Source organism: Capra hircus, chromosome 2 (assembly GCF_001704415.2).
Source record: "Capra hircus breed San Clemente chromosome 2, ASM170441v1, whole genome shotgun sequence".
In the NCBI taxonomy this organism is placed as follows: Eukaryota; Metazoa; Chordata; class Mammalia; order Artiodactyla; family Bovidae; genus Capra; species Capra hircus.
The window spans coordinates 59,153,851-59,173,497 of record NC_030809.1 but is presented as its reverse complement, the minus strand read 5'-3'; the positions used below and the strand labels follow the sequence as shown (position 1 = coordinate 59,173,497).

Here is a 19,647-nt window from a genome sequence, read left to right as displayed (position 1 = left end):
TAAAAGAGAAGCTAATCTTTGAGGGTGGCCTGGTTAGTAAACACTAAAAGCAGCATAGAAAGGTGCATATGTCTGTAGTTGATATGGGCTGCTAAGGATTGAACAGCAGTCAACATGTAGAAGAGCTCCTTCTTTCAAAGTGAAATGATAAAGCAAGAAATTGATGTGTGATATTAATAGCAGTGTTAATATGGATTCCTGTTCCATAGCAGCGGTCTAGCACCTTCAGTAGTTTTTGTTTTAATGTTTGTGAGAATTGATAGTTTCATCTTCTCTTCTATTCTTTTTCTTTTTTAAAATTTATTATTTATTTATTTATTTATTTTTCCTTTACAATACTGTATTGGTTTTGCCACACATTGAAATGAATCCGCCACAGGTGTACATGAGTTCCCACCTCTGAACCCCCCTCCCACCACCCTCCCCATATCATCTCTCTGGGTCATCCCAGGGCACCAGCCCCAAGCATTCTGGATCCTGTATCGAACCTAGACTGGTGATTTGTTTCTTACATGACAGTATACATATTTCAATGACATTCTCCCAAATCATCCCACTCTCTCCCTCTCCTACAGAGTCCAAAAGTCTGTTCTATACATCTGTGTCTCTTTTGCTGTCTCACATACAGGGTTATCATTACCATCTTTCTAAATTCCATATATATGTGTTAGTACACTGTATTAGTGTTTTTCTTTCTGGCTTGCTTCACTCTGTATAAACGGCTCCAGTCTCATCAACCTCATTAGAACTGATTCAAATGTATTCTTTTTAATGGCTGAGTAATACTCTATTTTGTATATGTACCACAGCTTTCTTATCCATTCATCTGCTGTAGGACATCTAGGTTGCTTCCATGTCCTGGCATTATAAACAGTGCTATGGTGAACATTGGGGTACACATGTCTCTTTTAATTCTGGTTTCCTCGGTGTGTATGCCCAGAAGTGGGATTGCTGGGTCATAAGGCAGTTCTTGAGAAATCTGTATACAGGTCAGGAAGCAACAGTTAGAACTGGACATGGAACAACAGACTGGTTCCAAATAGGAAAAGGAGTACGTCAAGGTTGTATATTGTCACCCTGCTTATTTAACTTATATGCAGAGTACATCATGAGAAATGCTGGACTGGAAGAAACACAAGCTGGGATCAAGATTGCCAGGAGAAATATCAATAACCTCAGATATGCAGATGACACCCCCCCTTATGGCAGAAAGTGAAGAGGAGCTAAAAAGCCTCTTGATGAAAGTGAAAGAGAAGAGTGAAAAAGTTGGCTTAAAGCTCAACATTCAGAAAGTGAAGATCATGGCATCTGGTTCCATCACTTCATGGCAAATAGATGGAGAAACAGTGGAAACAGTGGCTGACTTTATTTTCGGAGAGCTCCAAAATCACTGCAGATAGTGACTGCAGCCATGAAATTAAAAGATGCTTACTCCTTTGAAGAAAAGTTATAACCAACCTAGATAGCATATTCAAAAGCAGAGACATTACTTTGCTGACTAAGGTCTGTCTAGTCAAGGCTATGATTTTTCCAGTAGTCATGTATGGATGTGAGAGTTGGACTGTGAAGAAGACTGAGCACTGAAGAACTGATGCGTTTGAACTGTGGTGTTGGAGAAGACTCTTGAGAGTCCCTTCGACTGCAAGGGGATCCAACCAGTCCATTCTGAAGGAGATCAGCCTTGGGATTACTTTGGAAGGACTGATGCTGAAGCTGAAACTCCAGTACTTTGGCCACCTCATGCGAAGAGGAAAAGTCTTTTCCTCATTGGAAAAGACTCTGATGCTAGGAGGGATTGGGGGCAGGAGGAGAAGGGGACGACCGAGGATGAGATGGCTGGATGGCATCACTGACTCGATGGACGTGAGTCTGAGTGAACTCTGGCAGTTGTGATGGACAGGGAGGCCTGGCATGCTGCGATTCATGAGGTTGCAAGAGTCGGACACGACTGAGTGCAACTGAACTGAACTGAACTGAACTGAACTGAAGGCAGTTCTATTTGCAGTTTTTTTAGGAATCTTCACACTGTTGTCCATAGTGGCTGTACTAGTTTGCATTCTATTATTATTTATTTATTTAATTTTTAGCTGTGTTGAGTCTTTTTTCCTGTGCGGGCTTTTCTCTAGTTATGGCTACTGGGGGCTACTTTCTAGGTGTGGTGTGCAAGCTGCTCATTGCTGTGGCTTCTCTTGCTGTGGAGCACAGGCTCTAGGCATGCAAGCTTCAGTAGTTTCAACTCCCAGGCTCTAGAGCACTAGCTCAGTAATTGTGACGAACGGGTTTAGCTGCTCCGCGGCACATAGGATCCTCTGGCATGAAGGATCGAATCTGAGTCTCCTGCATTGGCAGGTGGATTTTTTATCACTGAGCCACCAGAGGGGCCCTCCATCTTCCCTTTTAGATCTGACCTAGACACGGGGTACCCAGGCTAGTTTTCTTAAACTATCACTTTGTGTATATCAGCCCAGTCAGACATGTGTTTAGTGCCTTATGGGATCTTTCTTTACAAGAAGCTCAAATTGTTTGCCCTTTTAGTACAAGGCTTCTCCTTGTGACTTCTGTCTTTGTTACCACCCTCTTCCAAGCTATACTCATGTTTCAGGGTCTTAGTATTTCTATATTTCAAAATGTGAAGAACAGTTGGGTGACTGTCTATGAAGATGCTTATCAGCCACATTGGCCACTGCTTCAGTTCAGTTCAGTTCATTTCAGCTGCTCAGTCATGTCCAACCCTTTGAAACCCCATGAATTGCAGCACGCCAGGCTTCCCTGTCCATCACCAACTCCTGGAGTTCACTCAAACTCACGTCCATATAGTCAGTGATGCCATCCAGCCATCTCATCCTCTGTCGTCCCTTTTCCTCCTGCCCCTAATCCCTCCCAGCATCAGAGTCTTTTCCAATGAGTCAACTCTTCACATGAGGTGGCCAAAGTACTGGAGTTTCAGCTTTAGCATCATTACTTCCAAAGAACACCCAGGACTGATATCCTTTAGAATGGACTGGTTGGATTTCCTTGCAGTCCAAGGTACTCTCAAGAGTCTTCTCCAACACCACAGTTCAAAAGCATCAATTCTTCGGTGTTCAGTTTTCTTCACAGTCCAACTCTCACATCCATACATGACTCCTGGGCCTCTCGTTGGTTCTAATCAAATCATGGTAAAAATCAGTCACATTGCTCTTCTTATATCTCTATAGCTAATAAGCATAACACTTTTCTTTTTCTTTTTGCCTATTTCAGTTCTACCTTCTTCAATAAATCTCTTTCTGTGAGGACTCTTTCTCATTACTTCAGTTCTTACAACTGCTCATTATTTGAATTCACAAAACAGGTATCTCTATTGTCTATAAATAATCATCCTCTTTTCCCTTTACCCAACCATACACCTCTCTATTCATCAATTCACATGTCTACTGGAGCAAACATGTCTTTGTAGGCAACGTGATACATTGGAAGGACCATACACATTAATGTTCTCTCCTCTTGGGTTTAAATATATTTCACTATAAATGTCATAATAACTGCCTTTATTATTATTACTTATTTGTAGAGATTTTACTTCACTGAAATTTTGCTCTCTAATCTGAGAAGTTTTGGGAAAAAAAGTCTTTAGTACCAAATTAAAGTTTTAATGCATGGTTGACATATAAGCAGGAAAGTATGACCTTGATTTTGTGTTATGACCCCTTTAGCTAGATAACAAATCCCTTAAAGACATAACTATAACATTATAACTACTTGTTAATTTTGTATCTGACACACAGTAGACATTGAATAACTGCTAGTATATAATTTTGATGAAGTGATAATAACATTCTACAGAGTGCCTATTTTATTCAACAAGTGTCTTCTGGTGACTTAAGATAGCGGGCTCTGTGCTCCTCTCTGAAGACACAAAGATGAATAAGCATCTATTCATCCGAGAGAAGCTTAAATTCAAGGGGAAAGACAAGTGAAGCTTGATATATTGAGAATGTTACCAAAAATGAGCACAGTGACAATACAAGAAGGAAAGATCATACCTGTCATGAAGGAAAGTGGAGACCTGGGTCATATGAGTTGGGTCTTAATAAATGAGAAGGTGTTGGCATACAGGTAAGAAGGCAGGGGCAGTTTCAGATGAAGAAATACAATGGACAAAATCAAGAAGGAGCCTTATTTGAAGGAATTCTGTTAGTTCAGATATGATTCAGTTATGGAAAGTATGTGTTGATAAAGTTGAAAAGGTAAGAAGAAGGCTTTGCATGTCAGGCTACACACTTGGAATGTATCATGTAAAATTAATCTTGGAGTAAAATCACATGGTCAAGTAAGCCTGTGTTAGAATACTCACACTAATGACTGTATGGAAGACAGATTAGAATAGGAAAACTGGCAAAGTGGAGACAAGTAAACTATAACAAAATGTTGTTCTTGAAGAAACTGAGGTGTGAGAATCTTTATCCTGAGGCCCAATTCAAGATGATGAACTAGATAATAGTTGGATTTTTCAAATTTTGAATTTCTAGTCCATAATGTTCACATTCTTACAAGTAGGTGATTGTCAAGAAGAATATAAATAGTAGATCAGTGGCTAAAAAGGAACAGAATTATCCTTTTACAGTATTCAGTTCAGTTCAGTTCAGTCACTCAGACGTGTTTGACTCTTTGCAACCCCATGAATCACAGCACGCCAGGCCTCCCTGTCCATCACCAACTCCTGGAATTCACTCAGACTCATGTCCATCGAGTCCGTGATGCCATCCAGCCATCTCATCCTCTGTCGTCCCCTTCTCCTCCTGCCCCCAATCCCTCCCAGCATCAGAGTCTTTTCCAATGAGTCAACTCTTTACTGTGTTAAAGTAGCTTTTAATATCTGTCTATCTAATACACATAAAGAGGAGCCATGTGAAGAAAAGAAGGAGATTGGAATAAAGCATCTTCAAGGCAAGGAATGGAGGTATCCACCAAATGCTAAGAAGAAGCAAGGAAGAATCCTAGCCTAGATCCTTTGAGAGAACATTGCAAACTTCTAGCCTTCAGAATTTGAGACAATAATTTATGTAGTTTAGAAAAGAATGAAAGGAAGGAAGGGAGAGAGGCAAGGAAGGAAGGAAAAAAATAGGCAAGTAAACAGACAACACAGAGGTGAGCACAGGACCCACAGGAGCAGAAGAGGGCACCTTGGAAAAGCTAGATAAGGTTTCCTGGAAGAGGTAACCGAATGCTTAATGTTGGAGTTTGAGTAGGAATAAATTTATTGGGGAAGGTTGGAATGGAAGACCTATTCTTGGCTGAGATGAACACATGGGACCCTTGTGTTCCATGGGAAAATCATGCTCTTTAGAACTAACTCAATTTCATTTCTAAATCTGAGTCAATCACTTATTTTAAATGATTAAAATTTATTCACCTTCCTGCACCTCTGTTCCTTCACCTGTCATATGGAGGAAGGAACAAAAAAAGTTCTAGATGAAAGAGGAGTCATATGGAAAAAACTAAAGAATGATAGAAGCCAAGGGGTAGTAACTGTCCAGAAAGTAGCAAGAATGTTTAACAGAATATGTCTACATCCTCTTTGATTTAAACTAGATTCTTTATCATTGTATTAGGATACATTTTTGCGACTATTGATTTTTCTCCAACACTTTTAAAATGACATTGATAATACTTGTATAATTCTAAAAATAATGATATGAATTTTGCCTGGAGACCTAAAAAGAGTGAGAGCATATACAGCTAGAATGTTCCAATATTAATAAAATGCAATGAAACTTTACAGCATACTTGCTGGTGACCAAAAGGTCATTCCATTATACATATGTTTATTCCAGAAGCATATTTGGAAAAGCCCTGAGACTCAAATCAATTTCACTTCCTTTCTATACTTTGAATATCTTATTTCAGCCCATATCCACACACACACAGGTAAATGCATGCTGTTTATAATGTAGCAATGTCAACATATACTAACAGAAAAAAAAATGAGACCATGTAAGAGGGGATACATTTCCCTAGATAAATTATAGTGAACACTTGGCTAAGGCAATCTGTTTTTTTTTTTTTTTTTTAATTTTGTATTGGAGTAAAACTGATTAATATTCTCGTGATAGTTTCAGGTGAACAGCAAAGGGACTCAGCCATACATACACATGTACCCATTCTACCCCAAACTCCCCTCCCATCCAAGTTGCCACATAACATTGAGCAGAGTTTCATGCGCTCTACAGTAGGTCCTTGTTGGTTATCCATTTTAAATATAACAGTGTGTACATGTCCATCCCAAACTCCCTAACTATCCCTTCCCCCTCATCCTTCCTCCTTGAGAATCATAAGTTCTTTCTCTAAATCTGTGAGTCTGTTTTATAAATAAGTTTATTTGTATAATTTCTTTTTAGATTCCACATACAAAGGAATGTCATAAGTTATTTCTCTTTCTGACTTACTTCACTCAGCATGGCAATTTCTAGGTCCGTCCATGTTGCTGCAAATGGTCTTATTTCATTCTTTTTAGCAGCTGAGTTCCATTTTATATATGTACCACATCATCTTTATCAGTTCCTCTGTTGATGGACATTTAGGTTGCTTCCAAGGACAATCCTTTTTTTGTTTGTTCATTCGTTTATTAGATTCAGAGCATCTTCCCTCAGCCAGTTCCCTGTCCAAGGGACTCTACGCTTGCAATGATTACCATAGTGTTAAACATAATGGAAGCAAAGGTATGCATGGGAGACACTGGGGATGAAAATGTAAGCAGACAGATGAAGCATATAAATTAGGTAAAGAGGGCTTAAGAGCAGTGAAATTTTTGGGTCCAGGGCAGTGCCATCCAAGAAGGTGACATTAACTTTGTGACACCAGAGTAGCTGAAAGGAGACACATGTCTCTTTGCTCATTGACCAATCAGCTGAACATGATGCTAAGGGGGAGGTGATGAAAGAACTTCTGGTCCCAACCATTTCCATCTCACCCCAGTGCCTCCTGTAAGACTGCAAGTCAGCCTTTAATGGTAGCAAGCTTATTTTTGAAAAGTTTTATTGAGTTTATCCTCCTAGGTGTTGTGTGAAGATGAGTTAGCAAGAGGTCTCAGGATATCTTCTTAGGGTGCTTTGGGAGGCACTGATGGCATCAAAACCTCCTAAGAAGTTAAGATCAGTAAGTGCATGGCTTTAAGAAATTGTGGAGGTGTTTTAGACCTAAATTGGAGTGTTGGAGAGGCTTCAGAATAAAATACTTTGACAGGGTCCCAGTTGAGATGATTAACATCTAAAAGATGGATGGTTACTAGGCAAGTGTTAGTGAAGATTTATAAAATGGAAAAAATTTTTAAAATAGATAGATGTGTACAGAATGTGTGTATGAATGACTCACTCAGTGGATTGGTAAGAATCCCAAATAACTATAAGGACTGTGTGCCTTACTACCATGCCTGACACATAAATATCACATGCTGATTTATTTATTGGGTTGAATTATATATTATATTATGTATTATGTAAAATTTGTATGTTATATTATTATATATATATATAGAGAAAATTTATACATTATATATTAGGAATATATTTATATATTATATATTGCATTGCATTCAGTTCAGTTCAGTCACTCAGTCATGTCCGACTCTTTGTGACCCCATGAATCAAAGCATGCCAGCCCTCCCTGTCTATAACCAACTCCCGGAATTCATGCAAACTCATGTCCATCGAGTCACTGATGCCATCCAGCCATCTCATCCTCTGTCGTCCCCTTCTCTTCTTTCCCCCAATTCCTAAGAGCATCAGAGTCTTTTCCAATGAGTCAACTCTTCACATGAGGTGGCCAAAGTATTGGAGTTTCAGCTTCAACATCAGTCCTTCCAATGAACACCCAGGACTGATCTCCCTTAGGATGGACTGGTTGGATCTCCTTGCAGTCCAAGGGACTCTCAAGAGTCTTCTCCAACACCACAGTTCAAACGCATCAATTCTGTGGCGATCGACTTTCTTCACAGTCCAACTCTCACATCCATACATGACCATGGGAAAAACCATAGCCTGGACTAGACACCTTTGTTGGCAAAGCAATGTCTCTGCTTTTCAATATGCTATCTAGGTTGGTCATAACTTTTCTTCCAAGGAGTAAGCATCTTTTAATTTCATGGCTGCAGTCACCATCTGCAGTGATTTTGGAGCCCCCCAAAATAAAGTCTGACACTGTTTCCACTGTTTCCCCATCTATTTCCCATGAAGTGATGGAATCAGATGCCATGATCTTCGTTTTCTGAATGTTGAGCTTTAAGCCAACTTTTTCCCTTTCCTTTTACTTTCATCAAGAGGCCTTTTAGTTACTCTTCACTTTCTGCCATAATGGTGGTGTCATCTGCATATCTGAGGTTATTGATATTTCTCCTGGCAATCTTGATTTCAGCTTGTGCTTCTTCCAGCCCAGTGTTTCTCATGATGTACTGTGGCTATAATTTAAATAAGCAGGGTGACAATATACAGCCTTGATGTATTCCTTTTCCTATTTGGAACCAGTCTGTTGTTCCATGTCCAGTTATAACTGCTGCTTCCTGACCTGCATATAGGTTTCTCAAGCAGCAGATCAGGTGGTCTGGTATTTCCATATCTTTCAGAATTTTCCATATTTTATTGTGATCCACACAATCAAAGGCTTTGGCATAGTCAATAAAGCAGAAATAGATGTTTTTCTGGAACTCTTTTGCTTTTATAATGATCCAACAGATGATGGCAATTTGATTTCTGGTTCTTCTGCCTTTTCTAAAACCAGCTTGAACATCAGGAAGTTCACGGTTCACATATTGCTGAAGCCTGACTTGGAGAATTTTGAGCATTACTTTACTAGCATGTGAGATGAGTGCAATTGTGCGATAGTTTGAGCATTCCTTGGCATTGCCTTTCTTTGGGATTGGAATGAAAACTGACCTCTTCCAGTCCTGTGGCCACAACTGAGTTTTCCAAATTTGTTGGTATATTGAGTGCACCACTTTCACAGCATCATCTTTCAGGATTTGAAATAGCTCCACTGGAATTCCATCACCTTCATTAGCTTTGTTCCTAGTGATGCTTTCTAAGGCCCACTTGACTTCACATTCTAGGATGTCTGGCTCTAAATGAGTGATCACTCCATCATGATTATCTTGGTCATGAAGATCATTTTTGTACAGTTCTTCTGTGTATTCTTGCCACCTCTTCTTAATATCTTCTGCTTCTGTTAGGTCCATACCGTTTCTGTCCTTTATCGAGCCCATCTTTACAGGAAATGTTCCCTTGGTATCTCTAATTTTCTTGAAGAGATCTCTAGTCTTTCCTATTTTGTTGTTTTCCTCTATTTCTTTGCATTGATCCCTGAGGAAGGCTTTCTTATCTCTTCTTGCTATTCTTTGGAACATTGCATTCAGATGCTTATATCTTTCCTTTTCTCTTTTGCTTTTCACTTTTCTTCTTTTCACAGGTATTTGTAAGGCCTCCTCAGACAGCCATTTTGCTTTTTTCCATTTCTTTTCCATGGGGATGGTCTTGATCCCTGTCTCCTATAGAATGTTACTAACCTCAGTCCATAGTTTATCAGGCACTCTATCTATTCAGATCTAGTCCCTTAAATAGCATTAAAAACCCAAGTTCTTAGAAACAGCCTGAAAGAGCTTGCTAGGGTATAGCCCACTAGTTTTTAAGGGTGGCCCTTTCCCTACCAAAGGCTGGCCCCTTTCCCAGGGTGAAGGTGCCTCTCAGCACCAAACATGCTATTTCTAGGGAGCTATTAGGGCTTCCTACATGGTGTCTGGTGTCTCAGAAGGTAAAGAATCTGCATGCAGTGCAGGAGATGCAGGTTTGATTCCTGGGTCAGGAAGATCCCCTGGGGAAGGGAATGGCAACCCACTCCAATATTCTTGCCTTGGGAATTCCTTACACAGTGGAGCCTGGAGGACTGCAATCCATGGGGTCGCAAAGAGCTGGACATTACTGAGTGACTAACATTTTCACTTACATATAGTCACCTCAGTCCTCTTTGGCTTCCCTGGTAGCTCAGATGGTAAAGGATATGTCTGCAATGTAGGAGACCTGAGTTTGATCCCTGAGAGGGAATGGCTACCCACTCCAGTATTCTTGCCTGGAGAATCCCATGGACAGAGGAGTACGGCAGGCCACAGTCTATAAGGTCGCAAAGAGTCAGACAAGACTGAGCAACTTTCACTCTCAGGGAGCTATTATTAATTTTTTAGTGAGAAAATAAGCTCCCAAGTTGAAAATATATGGTGATCAGAACAAAGGGAGAGGAGGAATCAGGGCTAACTGTAGGGAGCTTCTTCTATTGGCTGACCCTGCTGCTCCAGATTGCTCTCACCTATTCTGCCTTAGATTAGTTTACAATCTTGTTTCACATTACATATTCTGAAATTCCATGACGGCAATTAGAAAGAAAAGGAGTCCTAGGAAGTTGTAGAAACTGAAGAGAGTGTGGACAATCTTATTAAAGTTTTCACAATCAAATTATTCTGGTTTCTGATAGCATACACTCACACACATGCACACACTCACACACACACACACGCACACACACACACATGCATATTTTATCTATACTCAGGAGTTTTAATATGGACCCAGATGCTACAGTCATGACATATATAGTACCCTTTAAAAATGTGAATGATGAAAGGGTTATGGCATAGATCACTATAAAACAGCCATGATCAATTAAAAAGCAATCTGATCACTTTTTTACACTATATAGGTCTATTTTTAATTCTAATTTCTAATGTTTTTCTTTCAAGGAAGCTTACAAGTTCGCTCCCAGCTAAACAAGGAAGAAACCCATGTATTCACCATCAATACAGAGAACTTTGCCAACAGAAGACTGCATCACTTGAAGATTAACAGAGAGGGCAGAGGGCTTACCATTCAGGTACCTTACTTCCCTTCTTCTTATTTTGGCAAATGTACCTTGTGTGCTCAATACAGGTTTTCTGAATTTTGCCCCCAAGCCAAGTGAACAGCCAAGTTCTGGGGATGTATGCTTATCATATTCAGCCCCAGTCTTTGGAGAACTAGAATAGTGGTCCTCAGGGCACACCCTGCTTTCCAGAAGCATCTCTTGAGACCTTGTAAGAAATGCTAATTCTTGGGTCCTATGCCAGATCTACTTAATCTGAAGTTTTTTTCAAGAAAGGGGCAGCAGGTGATGCTGCTGCATGTTCAGTTTTGACAACCTCTGAACTGTGGAATAATGACGAAGATAAGCAAGGAAGAAATCACAAGTGATCAGCAAGGGCTACGGAAGGAGTGTGCACAGGTGATGCAAGAGCATGGAGGAGGGCACCCACCTCATCTGGGCATCAGTTCAGTTCACTCTGAACAAGGAGGGGATGTTAGGATCATTGACCGTCCTTTCAGTCAAAAGCGAGTATAATTTATAGATGGCCTGCCCTGTCCGCAGTTTCCTAACTGACAAACACACACACAGATATACCCACACTCACCTATTCTGGTTCCCTCTCAAACTCTACTCAGGCCACTCAGATGCATCCTTGCTCTTTCCAGAGCTCTTGAATACACTAGAGTTTGCTTTGCCTAGAATCCAGTTGTTCATGTACCTGCATTGCTACCTGTTACTTGTACTTCCTTTGGAACACCACTCAAAAATTGACTCAGGGACCCCGTCTTCAGTCACCTTATGTAATATAGCAACCCAGCTCCTTGACTTCAATCCTAAACCACTTAAATGCTTCTAGCAATCAATACAAATTATCTATTTATTTAATAGATAAGTCCCTTCTCCCTCCTCTAGAATGTAAGCTTCATGAAGACAGGGATTCTTGTTTGTTTACATTACCATGGGACCCCCCAGTTTGTCAAGCAATGTCTCACATGCAGAAGGCCTTTAATAAATATTTTTGAACTAAATAAATTAATCCCACATGGCTTGTATGTGCTAAGTTGCTTCAGTCATGTCTGACTCTTTGCAACCCCATGGACCATAACCCATCAGGCTCCTCTGTCCATGGGATTCTCCAGGCAAGCATACTGGAGCGGGTTGCCATTTCTTTCTTGGCTTGTATGGAGAAGATTAAATTGGACCTATGGAGAGGGGAAGAGAAACAACTGGATTTTAGGCAGGGGAAGTAGCATGGATAGATTTCCATTTCCAGGGGCTCACTGTGATCTCTCCATGGAAATACACATTTGGGAGTGATGAGATATGGGACAGAGACCAGACTGGAAGCAAAGATAAAGACCTCAACTAGTGTGGTGGGGAAGTCAAGGAGAGAAGGACTTGAGAAAGATCTGGAGGGAACATTGGTAACCTTGGGTGACCCTCTGGATATGGATGATGACTCAAGACTCAAGTCAAGACTGACTGTTCATTTTCTTGATTGGGTGGAAGTTCATGAATAATTGGCAAATATAGGACACAAATCACAATCCTTGAGTGATTATAATTTAATAGCATTGACTGTAGCATTGACTCTTAAAATAAGTGGTTAAAGTCTTTGGATTGAGGTCAGACTAGAAGATAAAGATGAAATGATGATTTCTTATTGGAAGATGTCTTGAATGAGGCTGTGGTGAGACACCTGGAGTGCATACTGGTAGTCATTTGTATAAATGGCTCTTTCTCTTTTTCTATTTCTTGTCTTGTTTTCCATCAATGAAAACACAAACATGGAGGTGAGAGAACAAAGGGATATTCCCTTTTCTTCTCCATCTATATTTCCCACCAGCCAAATTAATAGTCAATGATAAGTACAAGCAGTGGTTGATAAGCACAAGCATTAGAAGATGTAACTTTTCAAAAGCACAAAAGTAGCAGAAATAAATGGGGGCAGAGACCTATTTTGTTTTTTTAAATTGAAATCAATTTGTTAAAACAGTCACACAACATTTGTCTTTGTGACACTCCCACTCCCCTCCCCCACCATCCTATTTCTTCTCCTTACTCCCCACTTAGAAAAGCCCTAGGGAATCCCTGGCCTTCCAGTAGTTAGGGCTCCAGATTTTCACTGCCAAGAGCATGGGTTCAATCCCTCATCAGGGAACTATGATCCCATATGGCTCTGGGTAGCCAAATTAAAACAATAACAAAACCCCCGAATAAACAAAAGCAATGGGGAAAATAAAAGAACAAACTGTTTACTGAAAAACAGAAAAGGATAAGCCACTGCCTCATCTCAGGCATTATTCAGAAGCAGTTATAAGGAGAGGGTAGATGGTTTTCACTATGCTCAGCCAGCAGAGGCCTCCAGTAGGTAAGAATACATATTCCTACCACCTCGGGACCTTGAGTTGTTGAACCTTCTCCTCTCTGCTCTATGTGACATTGGAAGGAATCTGTAGGGACTGGGCTACAGCCAGGAGTAAGAAATCCTGGTAATGATTTGAGAATTGTAATTTGACCAGTGGTTTTAAAAGCACATGTTCCCCCATGGTGGTGGAGGTAGACTTCAGTGCCTCTATTTAAAATATATTAAAGACATTAAACAAATTAAACCAGTTTACCAAAATACTAGCACAACTACGAGCTGTAAAGATGGAGGGAGCCTGACATTTTGAAAGCATGGAGTTAATGAATTCCTTTGAGAGTTGAAGATCCTGAAATTAAGAGAGGGATCCCTAGCTCGGGACAGGCATGTGTGTGAATTCCTGCTCCATCTCCTTTATTATAAGATCTTAGATTGGCTATTCACCTTTCTGAGGCTCAGTCTATTTATCTATTTAAAAAAAGTTAAATGTTATGGGGTGGGGTGGGGTACAAATGCAGCTGAGTTCAGTCAGTTCTGGTAACCATTGTAGGAAAGTAAGAACATAAATAAAGGACCAAGCATAAAGCCTAGTGTCCAGGGCTTACTCAAAAGAAAAGGTTTGTTCAATTTCCTTCCTTTTCTCATCTCTTTTAATCTCATTTAATGACTTGACAAGGCCACTGCTATCCTCAGTTCTAAGATCAACAAAGCTTCTTTACCAGCTGAGCCACCAGGGAAGCCCTTCTCCAGGCCAGATTACAAATTTTAGGCATACTAAGCTTTAAAAGACTGTGATACTGCACTCTCTCACTACCTCACCCAGAGTAATTAAAAAGAAAAACAACACTGAAACATAGAATGAACATAAAGAAGTATAACAAAATACTGTATTTCTCACTGAAGACTTCAATGATTGCCTAGCCTCTATCATAAAGTGGATGTCCTAGAAATAAATGTTTATGGTAAATACCCCCCACCCCCCACCCCCTGCCTTTTGCCTTTGCTTGGTGCATTTTCTAAGCTTTTCAAATAGGTAACCCAGCACCTGAGCCTGTACTAGGGGTGCCCCCATGTGCACTCACTCCACTTAAGGACTGGAATCCATTCCCAAAGTATCCCAAGCCTTCTTTGACTCATTATACCTTTGTCTCCATACCTTTACTAATACTTAAACAAGTACATCATGAGAAACGCTGGGCTGGAGGAAGCACAACCTGGAATCAAGATTGCTGGGAGAAATATCAATAACCTCAGATATGCAGATGACAGCACCCCTATCGAAGAAAGTGAAGAAGAACTAAAGAACCTCTTGATTAAAGTGAAAGAGGAGAATGAAAAAGTTAGCTTAAAGCTCAACATTCAGAAAACGAAGATCATAGCATCTGGTCCCATCACTTCATGGCAAATAGATGGGAAAACGGGAAACAAGTGGTTGACTTTATTTTTGGGGGCTCCAAAATTACTGCAGATGGTGATTGCAGCCATGAAATTAAAAGATGCTTACTCCTTGGAAGAAAAGTTATGACCAACCTAGACAGCATATTAAAAAGCAGAGACATTATTTTGTTAACAAAGGTCCATCTAGTCAAGGCTATGGTTTTTCCAGTAGTCATGCGAGAGTTGGACTATAAAGAAATCTGAGCGCTGAAGAATTGATGCTTTTGAACTGTGGTGTTTGAGAAGACCCTTGAGAGTCACTTGGACTGAAGGAGATTAAACCAGTCCATCCTAAAGGAGATCAGTCCTGGGTGTTCATTGGAAGGACTGATGTTGAAGCTGAAGCTGCAATAATTTGGCCACCTGATGGGAAGAACTCACTCATTGGAAAAGACCCTCATGCTGGAAAAGATTGAGGGCAGGAGAAGAGGGGGGGTGACAGAGGATGAGATGGTTGTATGACATCACCAACTCAATGGACATGAGTTTGGGTGGACTCCGGGAGTTTGTGATGGATAAGGAAGCCTGTTGTGCTGCAGTTCTTGGGGTCGCAAGGAGTCGGACACGACTGAGCAACTGAACTGAACTCAACTGAAACAAAATAATTGAGTGTCATTACCTTCTTCTCACCCTTGTTTGTCACTGATTAAAGTGGAAAGGACCAGGTAAGTTCCCTTAAAGGGAAACAGTAGGTAAGGAATGACTTCTGTACTAGAACAATTAGGTCTTCTACACAACGTGACAACATTGAGGGAATCACTTGATCTTTGGGGGCCTGAGGAAGAGGTTAGAGTCAGAAGCTAAAGAAATCTCAGCTCAGCCTTTAGTTCTAAGAATCTTACTGCTCTCTTCTCAGCAGGAAATTCCTACTCACTTTAGCCTCCTCTCCAACCTGAGTAACAAAACATGAGAGGAGGAACCCTGCCCCCTGCTGGAAGGGGCAATTCCAGAGAATAGGTGAGAGTTCTGAGATAAGGCAGGGAGAAAACTCCTTCAAGGCAGGATTGAATCTGAGCATTAAAAGATTACAGATGGGGACCATGGGTATGAAAATCCCTGTGTTGTATCTAAGATGTAGAGGCGACCAGGGAAGCCAGAGGCATCTTGATCATGCACTGGATGCTCCGTAGCCCACAAGATAGAAAGAGAATCAACACAGGATGTCTATTTATTCATTCAGCAAACATTTGTTTGGAGTTACAATGACTGGAAACAGTTATTGTAATAGCCCATATAGAAAACATGTATCAATAAAATGTCCACATCTTCCAAGAGCCAATAGCTTAGTGGAGAAAAATGAGAGGGGAGAGCACACAGATCATTACAATTGTAGTTCACTCATTAAATCCTGTCCAATTCTTTGTAGCCCCACAAGTTGCAGCACACCAGGCTTCCCTGTCTTTTACCTTCTCCTGGAGTTTGTTCCAACTAGTATCCATTGAGTTAATGATACCATCCAATGAAATCCTCCTCTGTCATCCCCTTCTCTTGCCCTCAATCTTTCCCATCATCAGGATGTTTTCTAATGAGTCAGCTCTTTCCATCAGGTGGCCAAATTATTGGAACTTCAGCTTCAGTCCTTACAATGCATATTCAGTGTTGATTTGCTCTAGAATTGAATGGTTTGATCTCCTTGCTGTCATCACAGTACAGCATCTTAAATGCAAGGTTAGAGGTAGGAGGGACAAAAGGTACCATGAGAACAGAGAACAGGAACAATTAATCTAACTAAAGCTTCAAGGAGAGCTTCCTAGAGGAGGTGGACTCTGGAAGCATGGAAGCACTTAGAAAAGTGTCTGGCGCAGAGTAGATACTCAAATGGTTATTGAATGAATTTTGTAGAAATTCAGGAATAAGAACATAAGTGATTGTCTACCAGCTGCTCAAACATCTAGAAAGGCATGGACAAGTAAAAATAAATGCCATACTGTGTGGTTGTCAGACCATGTGACAAGGATTCCCTGCTATGTAATGCTGTGGGGCATTGGCCAAATTTGTGATCTCTGCGACATCATTTCCACCATTTGTACTACAGGGATAATAATGTCTATTTCACAGTATTCTAGGTAAGAATGCATTTTGAAGGATACTTTAGTAGATGTCTAATACATACCAGTGTTCAATAAACAACAAATATTATTAAAGCATAATTCCATGTATGAAAAAGGAATAAAGCCTACAATCACATACCACAAGTCATAACCACTTTTTCACAGCGGAAACCACTACAAGACCCAGAGGTTCCTGGAGGAGGGTCTGTCTGGGCTGGAGTGGGTGCAGAAGGAGGGTCCAGCAGCGGGAGCTAGGAATACCAGGCTCCCAATCAGCTGCTCCCCAAGGGCAATCCTGGGACAGGCACACAGCTGAAGGGATGTTAGTCTTCTCTTCCTACAGATGAGCTGTGATAGAGCCTGGAAAAATTGGTAAGCTTTGACTAGACAGAAAAACCTAGGGATGGATGAGGAACCATGCCTTGAAATGGAGAGAACAAAGAGATGGAACTGGAATTAACGTGTGTGGAAAGGAAGGTTCCCTAAAGGATGATCTTAGAAACAAAGCTCCAAAGAATCCCCCTGGTGGCTTTTATTCACTTGCAAAATGGAATTATCAGCTGTTCATGCTGGTGGCAGCTGTTCAACTAGTCTCCCTGTCCCAGACTCAAACCTTTTGTCAAACTGAAATATATTCACTCAGGAAAAGCCCCCAGGGCACACCTGATTGAGGCCAGGTCAATTGGAGCAAAGGAGGTAAAGGTTTTAAGGACCAAATGGGGAGGAAGGAGAGATGGAAATGAAAACCTGCTTTCCTTTTCTTGTTAATCCTGCAGGGTCCTTCCTAAAAGGCTTCATTTGTTTGCTTCTTTGCAGCAAAGAATTTGGTGAGAAAATCTCAGTGGCGAGATAAATACCTGTCAAAAGCTGTACAGAATTTCCCAGGGAGAAGACTTGTGTGAAAGCCTTTATTTCACCAATAAAGAAAGAAAAGGTTATTTTATGTGCATTGTGGGAGAATTAGTAAGACATTTCTCATTTCTCCAGGGAGAAAAATCCCAGAGAGGTGTCTGCCCTGCCTGTGTTTTCCAGCTATTTTCAGACAGGAGTGTTTTATGCCTTGGATGTGAGGACTTCTGCTGATGCCTCTTCTGTTTTCTGTTTTCTTGCAGATGGATCATCAACTCCGACTCAGTTATAACTTCTCCCCAGAAGTCGAGTTCAGGGCTATCAGGTCCCTCACCTTGGGCAAAATCACAGGTTTGCTGTTCTAGTCCATGTCTTTCTGGCCTTGATAAAATAAATAATAAATAACTTTCTTCAGGGAAAAGCAACAAGATCTAGATAATATCCAACTTGTAGGACCAAGAGTCCTGTCGAGACAGGAATGCATGTGTGGAGGGGCCAGAAACTATTTACATCTACTTTATAGAATCTTGAGTAACATAAGTGAACAGAGCAATTCACTAAAATAACTATTTTTTTTTACTTAATTTCTAATTAATTTATAATGTTTACTCAATTCTTTTAGTTAAATTCACATAAATTTCACTTAAAGAAATTAAGGATTTACAACCCAATTATTTAATTCTATAAATCCTATTCTCTTTCCTAATTCACCAAAAATTCAAAAGATTGTCCTAAAAGAATAGTGGATGCTTTTTTTTTTTTTCCTACAGAGAGTTCTGTCAATTTTCATTTTATATGAAATGATGACTTTTATCAGGTGTAAGGAAGATTGAAATTTTTGTGTCTTCTTGATGAATTGAACGTTTTTTCATACTGAAGTAATATTTTTTAAATTTTAATGTCTCTGTACTTCAATCTAGTTTATCTGTTATTATTATAGCTAATTCAGTTTTGCTTTAGTTAGTATTTGTCTGGCTTATTGTTTATGATTTTCCTTATTTTCCCTTTCAGTCTTTTTTTCTTTTCTTTTTTTTTTTTTTGAGCCTTATATAGGATCTTGTGAAGAGTAGACAAATACTGTATTTTCATTCAATCTGGCCATCTTCTGTTTTATAAATTGGCAAATGTAAACCCCTGTGCATTTTTGGGTTATTTAGATGGTTGGGTTTGTTTCTGCCTCTCTATTTTCTAATTGTTCAACTTTTCCTGTGATTCTAGTATGTTCTCTTCTATTCTCTCAGTCACAGCATAGTGCAGAAAACATTGATAGCTGGAGACATTTTAAGCAGGAATGGATTTAATTCAGGAAATAGCTTGCTTACAAAATTGTGACAGCACTTACAGTGTGCATTCCTATCAGTCTTTTGGAGTGACTCCCCAGCAGTTCTGAGGTGATGAATGGGAAGGCATTAACTACCAAGCAGTCACTGATGCAGTGCTGTGTGTTAGCATCCAACAGGTGGAAAAGCTCCCTTAAAAATGGTGGCAGAGAAAAGACTTCAAGTTACCATGACTTTGCTGGCCAGTAGAAAAAGCTGAAAAGGTAGAAAAAACGACTCCTCTCTCACTACAGCCTTCCAGATCCATAAATCGTATCTAGTTTCCAGAACATAATGTGTGTCCAGAAATCTATCTGCTATTAGGTCTGGAAAATGTCAGTTTTACCTTCCAAAATGACAGTTGAATGAGCCAATCAACACTGACCAACTAGTAGGTTGAATTTTATGTTTATTTCTTATTCCATTTCCCCTCCTGCTAATAAGAATTATTATTTCATGCAGACACTGCTTTTTTGACTTACCAGTGTAGTCACTAATTTGTTGTTCCAAAACCTTTTACTTTCTGCCAGATTTAATTTCCTTCTTTCTGATGCAAATTCTTTTGATATTTTTTCTGTATAAGTGGTCCTTTATCTGAAAATAAGTCTTTCATTTTTCACCTTTATTCCTGGAAGATAATTTTGCTAGACATGTCATTCAACTTTGAAGAACACCTTTCCCTTATATCTTAAGGATTTATTCGTGGGTGTGATGGAACCAGCTCACAGTGGCTCATAAGAACTTGTTATACACATCCCTACACAATTCT

The 19,647-nt window shown here is 40.1% G+C and overlaps 1 protein-coding gene across 1 annotated transcript in view; it reads left to right on the top strand.

Annotated features, from left to right (window-relative positions):
• CNTNAP5 (contactin associated protein like 5) overlaps window positions 1-19,647 on the top strand; it is a 1,089,942-nt gene that overhangs the window by 1,006,120 nt on the left and 64,175 nt on the right. The window contains exons 21-22 of the mRNA XM_018061606.1: window positions 10,757-10,887; window positions 17,823-17,910. Coding sequence (XP_017917095.1) covers window positions 10,757-10,887; window positions 17,823-17,910 — 219 coding nt within the window. The remainder of the gene's footprint in view (window positions 1-10,756; window positions 10,888-17,822; window positions 17,911-19,647) is intronic.